We start from the raw sequence: 16,966 nt of genomic DNA, 5'->3' as shown, positions 1-16,966 counted from the left end.
ATCTTTTCTTCTGGCCCTTCTTCAGGTAACTGGACATTCCATGACCACTGTGACACAATCTAGCCGATTTTGGACTCCATCATCTTCTCTTTTTCCTGCGTCCAGAGTCATTCTTAACAGTTTCCCAGACCTGTCCAGGGTGAACAACATCAGCCACTTTGAAAGGCAGCTCCAGGGATGCAAAATGTATTTTTTTTTAAAGTTATTTGGTGACGGAGGGTCCTAAGGTCCAAGTTTCTCTCTGTGAGCACAAATCTGACCTCTGCTCTCTCTGACCTCATTCTGAAAAGCTGAACAAATGGAGAACCGTGAGCATCTAAGAGTGGGGGAGTGCCAAGTCCTCTGACCCAGAACATCGCCTTCTGCTCCTTTCAGTATATCCTTTTATGGTGTATCTGTTAAATATGTGCTCTTGTGCTCAGTTGCTCAATCGTGTCTGACTCTCTTCGACCACATGGACTATAGCCCGCCAGGCTCGTCTGTCCATGCGATTTCCCAGGCAAACGTACTGGAGTAGTTTGCCATTTCCTTCTCCAGGGACCTTCCCGACCCATGGATCGAACCCAAGTCTACTGCATTGGCATGTATGCATGTTCAGTTACTCAGTCACTTCCAACTCTTTGTGACCCCATAGACTATAGCCTGCCAGGCTCCTTCATCCATGGGATTTTTCAATCAATACTGGAGGGGGTTGCCATTTCCTTCTCCAGGGAATCTTCCCAGCCCAGGGATTGAGTCTCCTGCGTCTCCTCCATTGGCAGGCAGATTTTTTACCACTGCGTCAGCTGGGAAGCTATTTTTTAAATAGTAAAGCTAATAAAGCTCTACTTTATTTAAAGTCAAAGAAATTTGAATGATAACTTTGTTATTAGCAACCATAAAACTGGGAAGGAACCCACACAGCCCAGGAAGGAAAAATCAAGATAAAGCAGAACAACCTGCTTCGTGATGCAGTGATAGCAGACACACAGACAAGGTGAAGTTACCCAACTCAAATTTGCTTTAATCTCTTGAGAAAAACTTACCACAGATGGGGAAGGACCCAGCTCACAAGATATTGAAACCCAAGATGAGAGAGTGGTTGTTATGGAATCCGAACTCAGTTCTAATTTCTTGGTCCAAGTGAATTATATTTCAGGCTCTAGAGCAGGTGTGAGGATGAATCCCTGTTTGGCATAATTAAGCAGGAGGTTTGTGAGTATTTCATGGGAGTGCTAATCGCTGGGAGAGAGAACATGGGCTCACTAAGAACAACATGCCAGCTGAATATTATTTTCTTTTGCTAAAGGCAAGAAACTGAATCAAACAGAATGCCCATCAATAGGAAATGCTGCCATTAGGAGTCCCAAACCACTTCCCAAGTACAAAATCTAGATCTTAGGAGTAGAAGTGAGTATATGGTCTAAGAGCAGCATGAACATCTTATGGGACTTCTTTTCAAAATTATTTTTTCCAGCTTTTTGGGGGAATAAAAATAAAAAAGTACATATTTGAAACCCAAGATACTGTGTTTCAATATCTTATGAGCTGGGTCCTTCCCCATCTGTGGTAAGTTTTTCTTGAAAGATTAAATTTGAGTTGGGTAACTTCACCTTGCCCATGTGTCTGCTATCACTGCATCAAGAAGCAGGTTGTTCTGCTTTATCTTGATTTTTCCTTCCTGGGCTGTGTGGGTTTAAAGTGTACATGACGATTTGACATACATATACATCTGGAAATGATTACCAAGATGAAGTTAATTAACACATCCCATCACCTTGTAACTTTTTATTAAACTTTTGTGCTGAGAATGTTTAAGAGCTACTCTTGGTAAATTTCAAGTATACAATACTGTATTATTAACTACAGTCACCTATGTACATTGGATCTTTGTAACTGAGAATTTGTACCCTTTGACCTACATCTCCCCATTGTACCTTCCCCTAACCCCTGGCCACCATCATTGTACTCTGATTCTATGAGGATCATTTTTTGAGGTACCACATATACACTACCCAGTATTTGTACTTCTCTGTCTGAATATTTCATTAAGTATAATGTCCTCCAGGTTTATCCATGTTGTTGCAAATAGTAGGATTTTCTTCTTTCTAAAGTTTAATTTTCCATTGTGTATCAGTGTGTGTATATATATACACACACACACATTATGTGTGTGTGTGTATGTGTCACACTTTCTCTATCCATTCATGGGTATCTAGATTGTTTCCTTGACTTGGATATTGTGAATATGCTGCTATGGAGATGTGAATGCAGATATTCCTTCACGATAGTGATCTCATTTCCTTCAGATAAATAGCCAGAAGTGAGATAGCTGGATTACATGGTAGTTCTATCTCTGATTTTTTGAGGAACATCCATAGTTGCTGTATCAATTTACATTCCCACCAACAGGGCACCTGGGTTCTTTTTATCCACATCCATTTCAACCTCTGTTCTGATACTGGAATGTCACTTCCACACATTTTGTTGATTAAAAGTCACAGGTCAGCCTAGATTCAAGGGGAAGGGAAACAGTCTCCACTTCTTGGTGGAAGGAGTGGTAAAGTCACATTGCAAGGGGACGTATGGAATGGGAGCGAGGGTCTTGGCTGTCCTCTGGAAACAGTCTGCCAGCTTGTCCTTGGGAAAATTACTCAACCACTTGATTTTACTTTCTTTACCTGTAAAATAGGAAATAAAAACATCCATCACTTAGCAGTGTTGTAATAAATTCAGAAAGTGTGTTTAGCACAACACTTCCAACAACAAAATCATATACTAATTGAGTCTGTACTGTGTGTTGGCAACTATTCCAAGCATTTTATGTAATCTTTATTCAGTGATGCTCATATTAGTTTCATCTGATGAAAAATCTAGGTACAAAAATGTTAAGTAACTTGCGTTGAGTTGGTTGCACAGTAACTAGTCTCTCTAAATCATGACTGTCTTACAGACATAAAGGACAAATGTATGGATACCAAGGGAGGAGCAGGGCGGTGGAGGGGAGAGAGGAATTGGGAGATTGGGATTAACATATATGCACTACTATATACAAAATAGATGACTAATGAAAACCTACTGTATAGCACAGGGAAACCTACTCAGTGTTCTGTGGTGACCAAAATGGGAAGAAAAATCCAAAAAAGAAGGAACATATGTATACTTATAAATGATTTGCTTTGCTGTACAGCAGAAACTAACACAACATTGTAAAGCAACTATACTGCAATAATTAATTTAAAAAAATCATGACTCTCTTACTGCTTGCTGTATCTGAAAGACACATCTTAGTTTTTTTGCTTCCAATTCTGTTGATAGTTGATGCTGTTGATCGTGCCCTTTGTTTTGGCCCATGACTCCCCTCTGTCAGATTTTCCTCTTCTCTGATTGCTACTTTCAATCTCATCCTTGTCAAGCCACATTTTGAATGGTAAAGCTCTCTCCCATTTTTCAGTTCTTCTTTCCTGGAAGAATCCATCCAAAGTGGCAACTCAGTTTCTACCTTTTTATGGTTGATGGCCATCCTTTTATATGGTCAAAGTCTCCCTCTCCTAAAACTCTGGGCTTATAATTCTAAATGTCACCAGGTGCTCACAGTGTATGACCTAGGTCAGTTTTTGGAATGTCTATAGCTTTCATTCTTTCTCATTCCATTGGTTGCAATCTTGTTGATTCATACCTAAAATATTTTTCGAATTTGGATGTGCCTGGCAATCAGCCAATGCCTTTGGCCTGATCTAGGCCCTTGGATATCTTGCATGGCTTATCAAAGTAATTTCTTAACTGAATTTACTACTTTCAGATCCTCTCTGACACAGTCACATCAGTGTTATTTTTCCACGTTTTAATGCATGCTCTTCCTCACCATTACTACACCAACTTTAGCATCCACATCCTCCCTCCTACGTCTGTCTCTAGGAGTTCCCTCTTTTTAAAGACCAGTTTCTGCTCTACCTCCTCCGAGGGCTGACTCTCTCAGTGAATTTATTTTCCCTATTAATTTTCCTAAGGCAGAGTCTACTTGTCTTTTCACAACTCTCTGAAGTTAGCTTTACCTTTACAACCCTGCATTTTCTTCATTCTAATGTAAGGTCCTTGAGGCCCCAAGCACCATGTGCAGTAGTATTCAAAAGCTTGTCTACTGGGTGAACACTGTGGCATCCTGAACTACCTTTCTGCACAGTTTGATTTGCTATGAGATACTCTAGCAACAGCACAGCCTTATGGCTGAGAGTATCAGTTGTACAGATTCTACTCTTCTTTAGAGTAGGACACTAGTGTTAAGTAAAGGCAAAGAAAAAGAAGGTCAAGATTACCCTGCCTCCCCATGTATGAACTTGGGCAGGTGCTAACTTCCTGAGTCTCAGGTTTGTCATTGGTAAAAATAAGCGTAATAGTTATGCAGACTTTGTTGGGCTATCAAGGGAGTTAAATGAGATTATGTAGCCAAAGACTTGTCACACACACAGGAGCTCAGTATTCAAGGGAGTTAGATTATATAGCTAAAAGACCTCTCTATCTCACAGACACACACACACAGACAGAGCTCAGTATCCCCTGGTTATTTCTAGGTTTATTGCCTGAAAGGTTGAAGAGGTTGGTGTATGAGAGGTGCCCTGTGTTCCCTCCCAAACATCCCAGATTCTCTGATAGTCTTCCTCGGTGGGTGCTGGAGAATCATTGGCAATCCTCAGATATCAATTCAGTTGCTTAGAAAACCGACCAGGACCTTTGAAGCTGTAGCTAAGTCCCAGCGTCTTTCTCAGGAGCCATTTATTTCCCCTTATTTCTGCTTTGAGAGCCTTCACCTTTTTCGAATCACCAAGGTGGTCCGAAAAGGTCCTGCGCTTAAGAAATGTCTCCTTTGTTGGTGAATCTCGGCCCCAAACCCCGCATTTGGGCTTCTAGCATCCGTAGGCCCATGGTTTATGCCCAGACGGTGCTTTTCAAGTTCAAAGCCGGGACTCCATTCTCCAGATGGGGCAGGTGTGGTTCACACTTCACCTTTTCGCGCAAAGCATCCAGGAACGTGCTTTGGATTCCCGCGGCGAGGGGCGATGGGAGAAGGTGTGGGTTTGCCTCGGGACGGAGCGCGCACTCGCTTACAAGCTCCAAACCTGGGCGCGGTCGCTCTGAGCGCGAGGTCCCGAACCGAGTCCCGCGCTCCTCTAGGAGCCCGCGAGCGCCCCCGCCCCTCTCAGGCGCCCAGGCCGGGGCCGCCCGGATCCTACCCCGCGGCACGCACCCCTGACCCGCCCCGCCCCCCGGCGGCCGCGAGTGGCGGGCGGAGCGCTAGGAGAGAGGCGCGCTGGGCTGTGCGGCGCCGCCTCTCCTCGGTGCCGGGGGAGGGACGGAGGGGCCAGGCGGGAGAGAGAGAAAGCCCGACCGACCGGCTGGCCGAGAGCTGCATGCAACCGGTGGGAGGCCGGGCCGACTGGGGCTGGGGCTCGGGCGGTTTCTCCGCGGATCCCTGGCGGCGAGCGCGGACGGCCCGGAGGCGGCGGCTCTGAGCTGGCAGGCGGAGGGTTGTCTCCCGCGCCCGCCTGCCCTGCTCGGTCCGAGGATGCGGGGGGGCGATGCCCGGGGCCAGGGACGCGCTCTGTCACCAGGCGCTGCAGCTGCTGGCCGAGCTCTGTGCCCGCGGGGCCCTGGAGCACGACAGCTGCCAGGATTTCATCTACCACCTGCGGGACCGCACCAGACCCCGGCTCCGCGACCCAGGTGAGTGCCGCCGCCGCTGCCCGGCGCGACCCCAGGGCCCTGGACTGGGAGTTGGGGCCGCGCCAGGGCCTGAAGCAGGGGAGCGAGGCGGACTGGAAGGAGGAGGGCGGGTGACCACCCAGCTAGGGGAGGGGACCAGGAACCAGCGCACCGTGGCCTGATGCTGGACCCGGGCGGGAACCCCGGCGGAAGCTGCTGCGTGGAGGCCGAGTCCGGGTGGGTTGTTGCGAGGTTGGAGGGACCACGCCCGTCACCTGCGCTCGGGTCACCGGGGCTCCTGGGGGCGGCTCCCGAGCTCGGAACCCTGCGCGCCACTTCCCCGGCTCTGCGCTCCGGGCGAGGAGAGGCCGCGGCGGCCTCGCGAGTCTAGGGAAGGGGGACGAGGCCAGAGGAAACTCTGGGAAGTTGGGAGTTGGGGACGGCCCTGGGCTGTGGCTGAATCCCACCGGGCGCCTCTCACCCTCCCCCCGGAGCGTCTATTTCCTTTTCTGTCTGGGGTAAGAAGGGCGGGGCGGGAGCCGACGCTGGGCCGGGGGCTGGGAGTTCCAGGTCCCGGGCAGCCGGGCCTGAACCCGTTCCTCCAGGTCTCTCCTCGTGGAGGCGGCCTGGGCCTGGGCGCCCGGCTCGCCCAGCTCCCGCTGCCGGGCACACGGAAGTCGAGGGGCTCACGGGTCATGCCTTGTGCACCTACAGTTATTCTTAATGAAAGTTTAGAAGCTCCTAACTTTGGAAAGTTCATTTATTTTGGCCTTTGACCAATTAAGGTTGGAAGAGGAAGTTTTAGTGGAGCCGTTTGCTTTTCCGCAACGGTCCTGGGTCTCTCGCATCTTCTCATCCACTGCCGGTTATTGGAAAACACATTCCTTACAAATATTTACTTGAGATTCTTCTCACCTTGAGGAGTAATTTTCTCAAATAGTCTCTCGACCTCAGTACTAAAAAAAAAAAAAAGAAAGTATAATGTAGTTGGGTTGTTAAAGATGGAGTAAGAAAATGGTGTTTCCCCTAATATTCCTGTGTATAAAATACTTGAGCTATTGGTGTGCAAATTATCTAGTATGAATTTTCCTCATTTTAAGCCAATCCATTACATAAAAATCCATTTACCCAAGGGTAAGTTAGAGAATTATTTGCTTCATAAAGAGGTCTACTCTGAGCCTGACTTAAATAGCATTTCCTTGATAATATATCCAAGATAGGTCTGTGGGATGAAGAGAAGTTATCTATTAAAAGTTTATATCAGATTTTCTCTACTCAAAGGCTTTAAAAAAAAAATAGATTATTGTTTCCCCTTGCCTGTGGTTATATTAATTAAGTGTATGGGATGGTCACTAATGTGTTACTTCAAAGTGGAGAATTAAGTCAAGAAATGCTGTTGATTGCATATCATTTCCCCAGGGGTTTAATGCCCAGCTTTTGTGTGGCTCCTTGCTGGACTGATGTGCTACCCAGACTGCAGACAGGAAATGACAGCACTTGATTCAGGAACAGGGGGCCTGGGATGATGTCCTCATTGGAGGAAAACTTCTTTCCTTAGCAGGAGAAACAAGGAAATTATCTTGCTTGCTTCATCCAAAGCTAGTGTTAAGTGTTGAAACGTGTCACGTCTTTGCCTGTGCCTGTGCCAGGAGTCCCCATCGTTAGCACGCATAAGCAGTCCTCTGTGGGTTCACCAGAGAAGACAGATGAGGCCTCTCGCTGAGTTGAATGTTTAACATGCCATATCTTTTTGTCTGATTTTTGTGCCTCTGCTCCTTTTAATCTACAAGCTAGATCCCATGTTCTTAGGTTTTTTCCTCAGCCCCTGCACTCAGAAGCCCTTACAAAAGTCATGTCTGATTCCTTGGCTGAGAAATAGCCAGTGATATAGAGTATGCCATACTATTCTTTGAGTTCCTGAAAGCACTGCTCTGTTATCTCAAACTAGGGTATAGCAGTTTTGAGGTAGCCCAGTGACCCTCTGGATCTTTGGTTTATGGTCAGGAAGTAGCCTGTTGATGAGGTAGGCGGGGGAGGGGGACTGTGAGTGCAAGATCAGAGGAACTGAGACTGAAGCCCCTATCCAAGGTACACCCTCTTCCAGGGCCCTTCAGCTCAGGCCAGAATCTCTCTTCACTCCCCACCTTTCTCTCTTTACCCACATTAATTCTTACATCAAATGCATTTATCTCCATCCCTTTAAAGCTGTTTGGTTGTCCAAGTCAAGAGTTCCTTTCATTTCTGAGCCTTAAACGCTGAGTGGTCGGAGTAGCTGCACTGCCCAAAGCTGTGAATGGTACCCATGCTGCTGCGTAGGGGAACCAGAGCAACTCCGTACAGCAGCAGTGCTGGTACGTGGGTCCCTAGAGCAGGTCATCTCTGTAGTGGGGGACTTCCTTTTCTGTAAAGGAGCCCACTTGAATGCCATGTTTCAGTTTTTTCTGCCCATTGTCTGTCCCAGACTACCCAGTGGTAATTAGGTTTTCTCAAGCTCAACTGAGGAACTTTGGCTTTGAAAGGAAAAAGAGATATAATTCCCTGTGGATAGCTGAATGACATTGCGTGTAGTATGTTTGTTCATTTTTCCAGAGGTGGGATAAGCCTGGGTCACAGACCAGTGGGCCATTAGAAAGGTTATTCTTTGCCCAGGTGACTGCAGTGCTCTGATGTGGGAGTACAACTCTAGTCTTCCCTAACTTGGTATTAAGAGAGAATTTAGTGAAAATGTGATTAAAAAAAAAATAAGGCTAAGTCATAAATTGAAACTTGAGTGTCTCATCCAGTCTTTCATCTGTACCAACTATGGAAAGTAAAGTGTGGGTCTTTAAGCGGAGGGTGAGCATTTTTCCATAGAGAGCAATTAGAATCCCATTAGGTGTCATTATGTTGTTTCCATATATTGGCAATGCCAGGCATTAACTTGTGAATTTCAGCAAATAGCCTTCACAGCAGAGAGAAGAAGAAGTGCAAAGGTCCTGAGATAGAAGTGTCCTTGATGTTATTCAAGGAATAGTTGAGTTCATGGGTGGCTGGCACAGAGCAAATAAGATAGAGAATGTCAAGAAATATGATTAATGGTTAATGGAGGGGGAAGATCATGTAGGGTCTTCTAAACCATTATAATGGCTTTGGTTTTTACTCTGAATAAAAAGGGATTGAACAGAGAAGTGGCAACCCTTTGACTGCTGTGTTGAGAAAATACTGTTGAAGATCAAGGGAAAAAGATAGGGAAACTTGTTAGCAGGCTATTCTAGTAATCCAGACAAAGGGGATAGTATGCACAGTTTGAAGATACAGTGGTCAGATTTGTTGATGGAATGGATGTGAGAAGTGAAAGAAGAGGAGTTAAGGATGACACCACGGCTTTTTTGACCTAAGCAGCTCCATTTACTTATAAGACTTTAGGAGGAGCAGAGTTGGAAGGAAAATAAGTTTTTATTTTATTAAAATTTTTTGTTCACTAAAGATTTTTTGTACTTATTATATATGCAATATCTTTTAGTTAGTTCCACAGTGACCTGAGGCATGAACATCTTCTTTGATGTTATCAGCTGGTCAGTGCTCATACTTTGTAACTGGGGACTACACTCTATCTCCTCAAGAGGGCCTGTTGATTTTAGGAGAGTAGTTATTACTAAAAGGTCTTTTCTTGCATGTAATGAAAAGCTCTGTTTCACTTCCACTCATTGATCTTGATTATACTTATTTCAGTCAAAAAAGAATTCATCTCCTCTCCGTTTGGCTGTTATGGGGTAGTGATTGTAACTTTTCTCATCCTGTTGTTGCCACATCTGGAAAAGAAAAAGAGGATTGAATCAACTCATTTCTAGGTTTTAACTATATTTTATAATTTTCTTTGTAAGTCTGTTCTTCTGAAGGGTGCCAACCACATCTGTGCCAAGCACTTTATGTAGGTCATTTCATTTAATCCTCATAACGTCTTCTAAGACCTTGCTGCTCAACGTGTTCAGCTGTGCACCAGCAGCATCAGCAGCATCTGGGAGCTTGTCAGAAATGCAGACTTTCAGGCCCCCCTCCAGACCTACTGATGTGAATCTGTGTCTCAACAGGATCCTCAGGTAATTCATAGGCACATTAAAGTTTGAGAATCATTTTTAAAAGAGATTGTATATATGAATAAATTGAAGTGCAGAGAGCTAAACTAGCCCAGGGCCATGGGTTTCTTTGTAAGAAAAAGAGAGTCAAGTCTAAGTCAGAGTAGCTTCTAGGTGAACACATCACATATTCTAAGTATCTAGGAGTTACTGTCAATGAAAATTTCCTAGGTTATTTTTTTCATTTAAATGTCCTATCTCTATTCTGTTTTTCTATAATGGATTTAATCTCTAATTGTAGGTTAAATTCTATGCAGTTATAAAGATTTTCCTCAGTATTTTTACTTTTACTTTTTAAAATTAAAATGTAGTTGATTTAGAATGTTAAGTTAGTTTTAGGTGTGTAGCAAAGTGATTCAGTTTTATACACACACACATATCTTCTTTTCCAATTTTTTTCTATTTTAGTTGTTATATTGATTATAGTTCCTTGGGCTATATAGTAGGTCCTTGTGTTTATTTATTTTTACATATAATAGTGTGTATCTGTTAATCCCAAACTCCTAATTTATTCCTCCCTCTTTAGTTACCATAAGTTCATTTTCTGTGTGAGTCTGTGAGTCAATTTCTGTTTTGTAAATAAGTTCATTTGTATCTTTTTACAATTTCTAAAAGATTGCACATATAAGTGATATTTGTCTTATATGTGATATCATATCATATGATATTTGTCTTTCTCTTTCTGACTTACTTTACTTAGTGTAATATTCTCTAGGTCCATCCATGTTGTGGCAAATGGCATTATTTCATTCTTTTTCCTGGCTGAGTAGTATTTCATACTCTGTGTGTGTATGTGTGTGTGTGTGTGTGTGTGTGTGTGTGTGTGTGTATACACACCACATCTTCTTTATCCTTTCATCTGTTGACGGACATCACTCAGTATCTTGGTCATGAATTCTTTTATTCATGATACTAGTTTTCCATTGATATTCCAGCTCAATTCATATTTCTTTTTTGCAAAATTAGGAAAGATGGTATCAAGGCAGGCACTTTGACTGTTACCTTGTACAGTTACCACCCAAATCAACTAACTGATTCTTAAATTTCTTTTGACAATATTACCCCCAATTTTTATTTTGAGGACTCTTTAAAAATATCATGAGAATCCATTATATTCACTCAATGTAGGGGAAAAAAAGAACAAATTGAGAAAATCATGTCCAAATTATTAAAAGGCCAGAAAGTGGAACTGTCATTAATTAATGTTACCTTACATTTATTTAGAGTGAAGTAACTTATTAAAAGATGTACGTGTAAAATAATAATTAAATATAGTTCATAATGAAAAATTTCCAAAATAATCACTGAGATTAAACATTGACCTTAATTCAGAGTTTCAAAGAAAGTCAACGGAAAAATCAGCCTTAAAACACTGAATTTTTATGAATAGACATTGGTGTGATTATGCACAATGGGATTAATTTTTAAAAATTAATGTTAATTGCAATCAGGAACTGGAGAGTCTTATAAGGAATGAGTGACATATTGGATGCACAATCTGTGAAGATTTAATTTGCATTTACTTCAGTGACATTTTAGGGCTTCTTCATAAATATTTTATTTAAACAAGTGTGTTTTCATCTCCGTGGGACTCCTCTACATGGATCAGTGAGTGCTTTAGTCATGAGGTAATTTTCAAGAGGGAAAAACAAAAGCAAATTCTGGTAAAAGCATCATAGGCAGCTTTGTGGCCAGCCACCTCTTTCAGAGTAAACAATGAAAAGCACACACTTTTTATGTAGGCTAAACTTTCAAGGAAAAGTTAATCTGACACCTAAGGGAAATCACCCTAACATTCCCTGTTATGTATAGAATATGGGCATTGCTTTCACTGTAAAAGCATACTGGCTCTTTCGTGTTAGTGTGTGTATGTGGACTTTCTCATACGGTTGGCTTAAAAAAATATATATATCAGAATCCCTTCCTAAGTGACTTACTTGAGGAAACTAACAAGTTCCAGGGAAAGAGAAGAGCTTAATGAGAGGCACCAGTGGGAGGGCAGTCTCATTTTCCAAAAGACAACTCTGGAGTCTGTATTTCTGCTTTCTAAATGAAATCACATTTGAGCCATAAATGTTTACCACTTAAAGTGTTTCGTTGGGCTGGCTCAAAGTACGGCTTTAAACCAAGGCAAACTCCAACAGCTAGATTCTGCAGGTCTTGAAATATTCCTCGTGCATGTATTTTATCACACAACAACTTTTATACCAACACTGGTAGAACTGCATTCGAAAGAAAAAAAATCTCCCCCAGGAAATCAAGATGACGAAGTGGAATAAGCAAGAACTTTGGAATCAGAATCTGGTCCTGCCCTTACTAGTTTTATGACCTTGAGCAAAATATTTAATTCTTCACATTGTTCGGGGCTTCCCTGGTGGTTCAGTTGGTAAGGTATCTGCCTGCAATGCAGGAGACCCAGATTCGATCCATGTATAAAATGGGAGTGGAGGGCTGTTACAGCACAGCACCCCGAGTAAATGCTCAAGTGAATGCTCAGTAAACGGATTTGGTGGTGGTAGTATCATCTGTCCATGATTCCCTCAGCTGCTGGATCATCGAAAAAGCAAGAGAGTTCCAGAAAAAGTCTACTTTTGCTTTATTGACTACGCCAAAGCCTTTGACTGTGTGGATCACAACAAACTGTGGGAAATTCTTAAAGAGATGGGAATACCAGACCACCTGACCTGCCTCCTGTATGCAAATCAAGAAGCAACAGCTAGAACTGGACATGGAACAACAGACTGGTTCTAAATCAGGAAAGGAGTACATCAAGGCTGTATATAGTCACCCTGCTTATTTACCATCTATACAGAGTACATCATGCGAAATGCCGGGCCGGAAGAAGCATAAGCTGGAATCAGGATTGCTGGGAGAAATATCAATAACCTCAGATATGCAGATGACACCACTCTTATGGCAGAAAGCAAAGAAGAACTAAAGAGCCTCTTGATGAAAGTGAAAGAGGATAGTGAAAAAGTTGGCTTAAAGCTCAACATTCAGAAAACAAAGATCATGGCATCTGTTCCCATCCCTTCATGGCAAATAGATGTGGAAACAATGGAAACAGGAAGAGACTTTATTTTTTGGGGTTCCAAAATCACTGCAAATAGTGACTGCAGCCATGAAATTAAAAGACACTTGCTCCTTGGAAGAAAAGCTCTGACCAACCTAGACAGCATATTAAAAAGCAGAGACATTACTTTGCCAACAAAGGTCCCTCTAGTCCAAGCTATGGTTTTTCCAGTAGTCATGTATGGATGTGAGAGTTGGACTCTAAAGAAAGCTGAGTGCAAAAGAATTGATGCTTTTGGACGGTGGTGTTGGAGAAGACTCTTGACAGTCCCTTGGACTGCAAGGAGATCCAACCAGTCCCTCCTAAAGGAAATCAGTCCTAAATATTCATTGGAAGGACTGATGCTGAAGCTCCAAAACTTTAGCCATCTGATGGGAAGAACTGACTCATTGGAAAAGACCCTGATGCTGGGAAAGATTGAAGGCGGGAGGAAAAGGAGACAACAGAGAATGAGATGGTTGGATGGCATCACTGACTCGATGGACATGAGTTTGAGTAGGCTCCGGGAGTTGGTGATGGACAGGGAAGCCTGGTGTGCTGCAGTCCATGGGGTCACAAAGAGTCGGACATGACTGAGCAACTGAACTGAGTGATGATGTGGGTTTGATTCCAGATCAGTACAGTAAAATGAGTCACATGAATTTTTTGGTTTCTCAGTACCTATAAAAGTTATGTTTACACCATTCTGTGATTTCTTCAGTGTACAATAGCACTATGTCTTTAAAAAGTACATAATTTAAAAATATTTCATTGCTAAAAGATGCTAACCATCTTCTCAGCCTCCAGTGAGTCATATTTTTTGCAGTAGTAACCTCAAAGATCACCAAAACAAATATAATAATGAAAAAGTATGAAATATTGGGAGAATTATCAAAACATGACAGAGAGACATGAAGTGAGCTAGTGTTGTTGGAAAAATGGCCTGATAGGCTTGCTTGATGTGAGGTTGACACAAACCTTCAATTTATTTTTTAAAAAATGCAGTATCTGTGAAGTGCAATAAAGAGAAGCACAACAAAATGAGATAAGCCTGTAATCATTCATAGACAAAATTTACTATTTTACTTTTTTGTAAACTTAGCATTTTATCACCACTTATTAGCTCTATGACCCTGTACAGTTATTCAGTCCCTGTGTCTTAGTCTTCTCATGAATAAAGTGGAGTGCTATTACCCAAGCAAAATACAGGATGCCAAGGTATTCAAATTGTTCAAAATTACTCAAAGTCAAATTTGAATTTAATATAAATAGCAAGTATCCATTGTTTATCTGAGATTCAAATCAAATTGGGCATCTTACATTTTTATTTGCTAAATATAGCAACCCCACCTTAGTATCTATCTCTTAACACATGTGAAATACTTATCATAGTACCAGGCACATAGTAAGTGCTCAGTAAATATTAGACATTGTTACTACTATTTTTATCATTTTTCAGTGATGAACAATCATTATCATATAATTATTGTCATGAATATATACATATATTCCAAAAGGTAGGTAAGTCTTTTTTTACTTAACCTTTCTTTGGGGTTATTTCTAGCATCTGATTTTTCCTTTCTATAAATAATATTTTATATCTATAGTATCCCACTCTCTTTTAAGAAAATTTCTTAATAATTAATCATCACCGATGGATTCCAATTGCTTTCCAGCATATCTAGGCCAGTTAGCACTGCTACCTGTCAACAGTCAGTATACTACCATTGGGAGGTACAATGCAACAAAAGGTGGCTAATTCAACACGTTTTGAGTGCCTACCTGGTTGTTGTTTCAACTTGAATTTTTTTTGTTGGTAGTGAATGTCTTTTTAAACCAGTTTATGTTTTCTGTTATGTGGATTTTGTGTGCTTATTCTCTACCATGTATAAATATATGTTTTGAGACTCCTAATGTATTTCTTACCAATTTGCATTAGTTGGATGATAAATATTCTGTCAAATTAGCTTATAGAAGCAGTGTATAGTCAGTGTACTCAGGTTGTCTGTCTATACTCAATCCATTCCACTAGACTGCCTTTTAAAATGTTATAAGTCCATCAAGAAATGGAAATTCTTTGTAACATTCTTCCCATGCAAAGTGCCTTTATTTATGTGAGGTATGAAAAAAATTGTTATGTAACTTGAATCTCTTTTTCCTTCCCCCTGTTCAATCTCCCCCAGGACTGTAGCCACATGATCTGATCATTGTTCTAATTAAGTTAAATTAAAAAAAAAAACATCCATTGAGTGCCTCTTAAGTGCCAGGTGGACTTTCCTGGTGGCTCAGATGGCAAGGAGTCTTCCTGCAATGCAGAAGAGCTGGGTTCTGTCCCTAGGTCTGGTAGATCCCCTGGAGAAAGAAATGGCAACTCCTTCCAGTATTCTTGCCTGGAGAATCCCATGGACAGAGGAGCCTGACGGGGCTGTAGTCCATAGGGTTGCAAAGTGTTGGACATGACTGAGCAACTAACACGAAGTGCCAGGTACTAGGTTGGGTGTCACTGGTTCGAAAATACATTAGACATAATTACTGCCCCTGAAAGTGAAGAGGAACTGAAAAGCCTCTTGATGAAAGTGAAAGAGGAGAGTGAAATAGTTGGCTTAAAGCTCAACATTCAGAAAACGAAGATCATGGCATCCGGTCCCACCACTTCATGGGAAATAGATGGGGAAACAGTGGAAACAGTGTCAGACTTTATTTTTCTGGGCTCCAAAATCACTACAGATGGTGACTGCAACCATGAAATTAAAAGACGCTTACTCATTGGAAGGAAAGTTATGACCAACCTAGATAGCATATTCAAAAGCAGAGACATTACTTTGCCAACAAAGGTTCGTCTAGTCAAGGCTATGGTTTTTCCAGTGGTCATGTATGGATGTGAGAGTTGGACTATAAAGAAAGCTAAGTGCATAAAAATTGATGCTTTTGAACTGTGGTGTTGGAGAAGACTCTTGAGAGTCCCTTGGACTACGAAGAGATCCAACCAGTCCATCCCAAAGGAGATCAGTCCTGGGCGATCATTGGAAGGACTGATGTTGAAGCTGAAACTCCAGTACTTTGGCCACCTCATGCGAAGAGTTGACTCATTGGAAAAGACTCTGATGCTGGGAGGGATTGAGGGATTGGGGGCGAGAGGAGAAGGGGACAACAGAGGATGAGATGGCTGGATGGCATCACTGACTCGATGGACATGAGTCTGGGTGGACTCCGGGAGTTGGTGATGGACAGGGAGGCCTGGCGTGCTGTGATTCATGGGGTCGCAAAGAGTTGGACACGACTGAGCAACTGATCTGATCTGATCTGATGGAACTGAGAAGGCAATGGCAACCCACTCCAGTACTCTTGCCTGGAGAATCCCAGGGACAGGGGAGCCTGGCGGGCTGCCGTCTGTGGGGTTGCACAGAGTCAGACAGGACTGAAGTGACTTAGCAGCATGGAACTGAGAAAGCAATAATTACAATTGATAAAGATCACAAGGGAGACATGTACTGGATACAGTGTGGGAAAAGAGAGAAGTAATTATTCAGTGGATCTATAGAGAACTCCTGGAGAAGTTGATTCTTGGGTGGAGCACTTTGCTTGGAATGTGTAGGGGAGAAAGACATTTTAGAAATTTACGAACATTATAGGATGAGAGAGAATGGGTCTTTGGAAATAGTAAGTGAAGCGTGTGTTGGGAATGTTGAGAGTTGAGCCTGCTCTAGTAAACACTAGTTGTCAGATCATGGAAGTCCTTGTTTGCCATTGTCAAAGTCCCACAGAGGACTTGGGCTGGAGTACTCTGCTGCAGGTATCTTGAAGGAAGTACAGTTTAGAGTGATGAGCCCAAAGGATCCCTTCTCAGCAAAGTAGTTTGGAGATTTGAGGATGGGGCAAGTTCTGTGGGTGCACATCTCAAGTCTTCCTAGTTCTCATGGGAAAAAAGCTGGTGGTGATGTTCCTCCTTACTGAGTTAGGGTCCTAACAGATTAGAATCACTGCATGGATGATTACCTATTCAGATCCCCAAATGTGTCACCCTGAAACTCAAGTGTAATTACCTCATCTAGTTGTAAAAACTGCCTTTAGCAAGTGTAGTCATCTGGTTCAAACATCTGGATTTCAGATAAAATTTCAG

General features: G+C 42.5%; 1 protein-coding gene across 2 annotated transcripts in view; it reads left to right on the top strand.

The window, feature by feature from the left end:
* Positions 1 to 5,256: 5,256 nt before the first annotated feature.
* SYT9 (synaptotagmin 9) overlaps positions 5,257 to 16,966 on the top strand; it is a 218,832-nt gene continuing 207,122 nt past the window's right edge. The window contains exon 1 of one of the 2 annotated variants that reach the window (XR_011570866.1): positions 5,257 to 5,700. Coding sequence is in view for 1 of the 2 variants with exons in the window: in XM_070803740.1 (XP_070659841.1) it covers positions 5,556 to 5,700 (145 nt within the window). In the remaining variant the exon portion in view is untranslated. The remainder of the gene's footprint in view (positions 5,701 to 16,966) is intronic. The other variant, XM_070803740.1, reaches the window with a different exon arrangement.

Source organism: Bos indicus, chromosome 15, assembly GCF_029378745.1.
Source record: "Bos indicus isolate NIAB-ARS_2022 breed Sahiwal x Tharparkar chromosome 15, NIAB-ARS_B.indTharparkar_mat_pri_1.0, whole genome shotgun sequence".
NCBI lineage: Eukaryota > Metazoa > Chordata > Mammalia > Artiodactyla > Bovidae > Bos > Bos indicus.
Note: the sequence above shows the minus strand (reverse complement) of the source record. Positions and strands in the feature narration are given on the sequence as shown.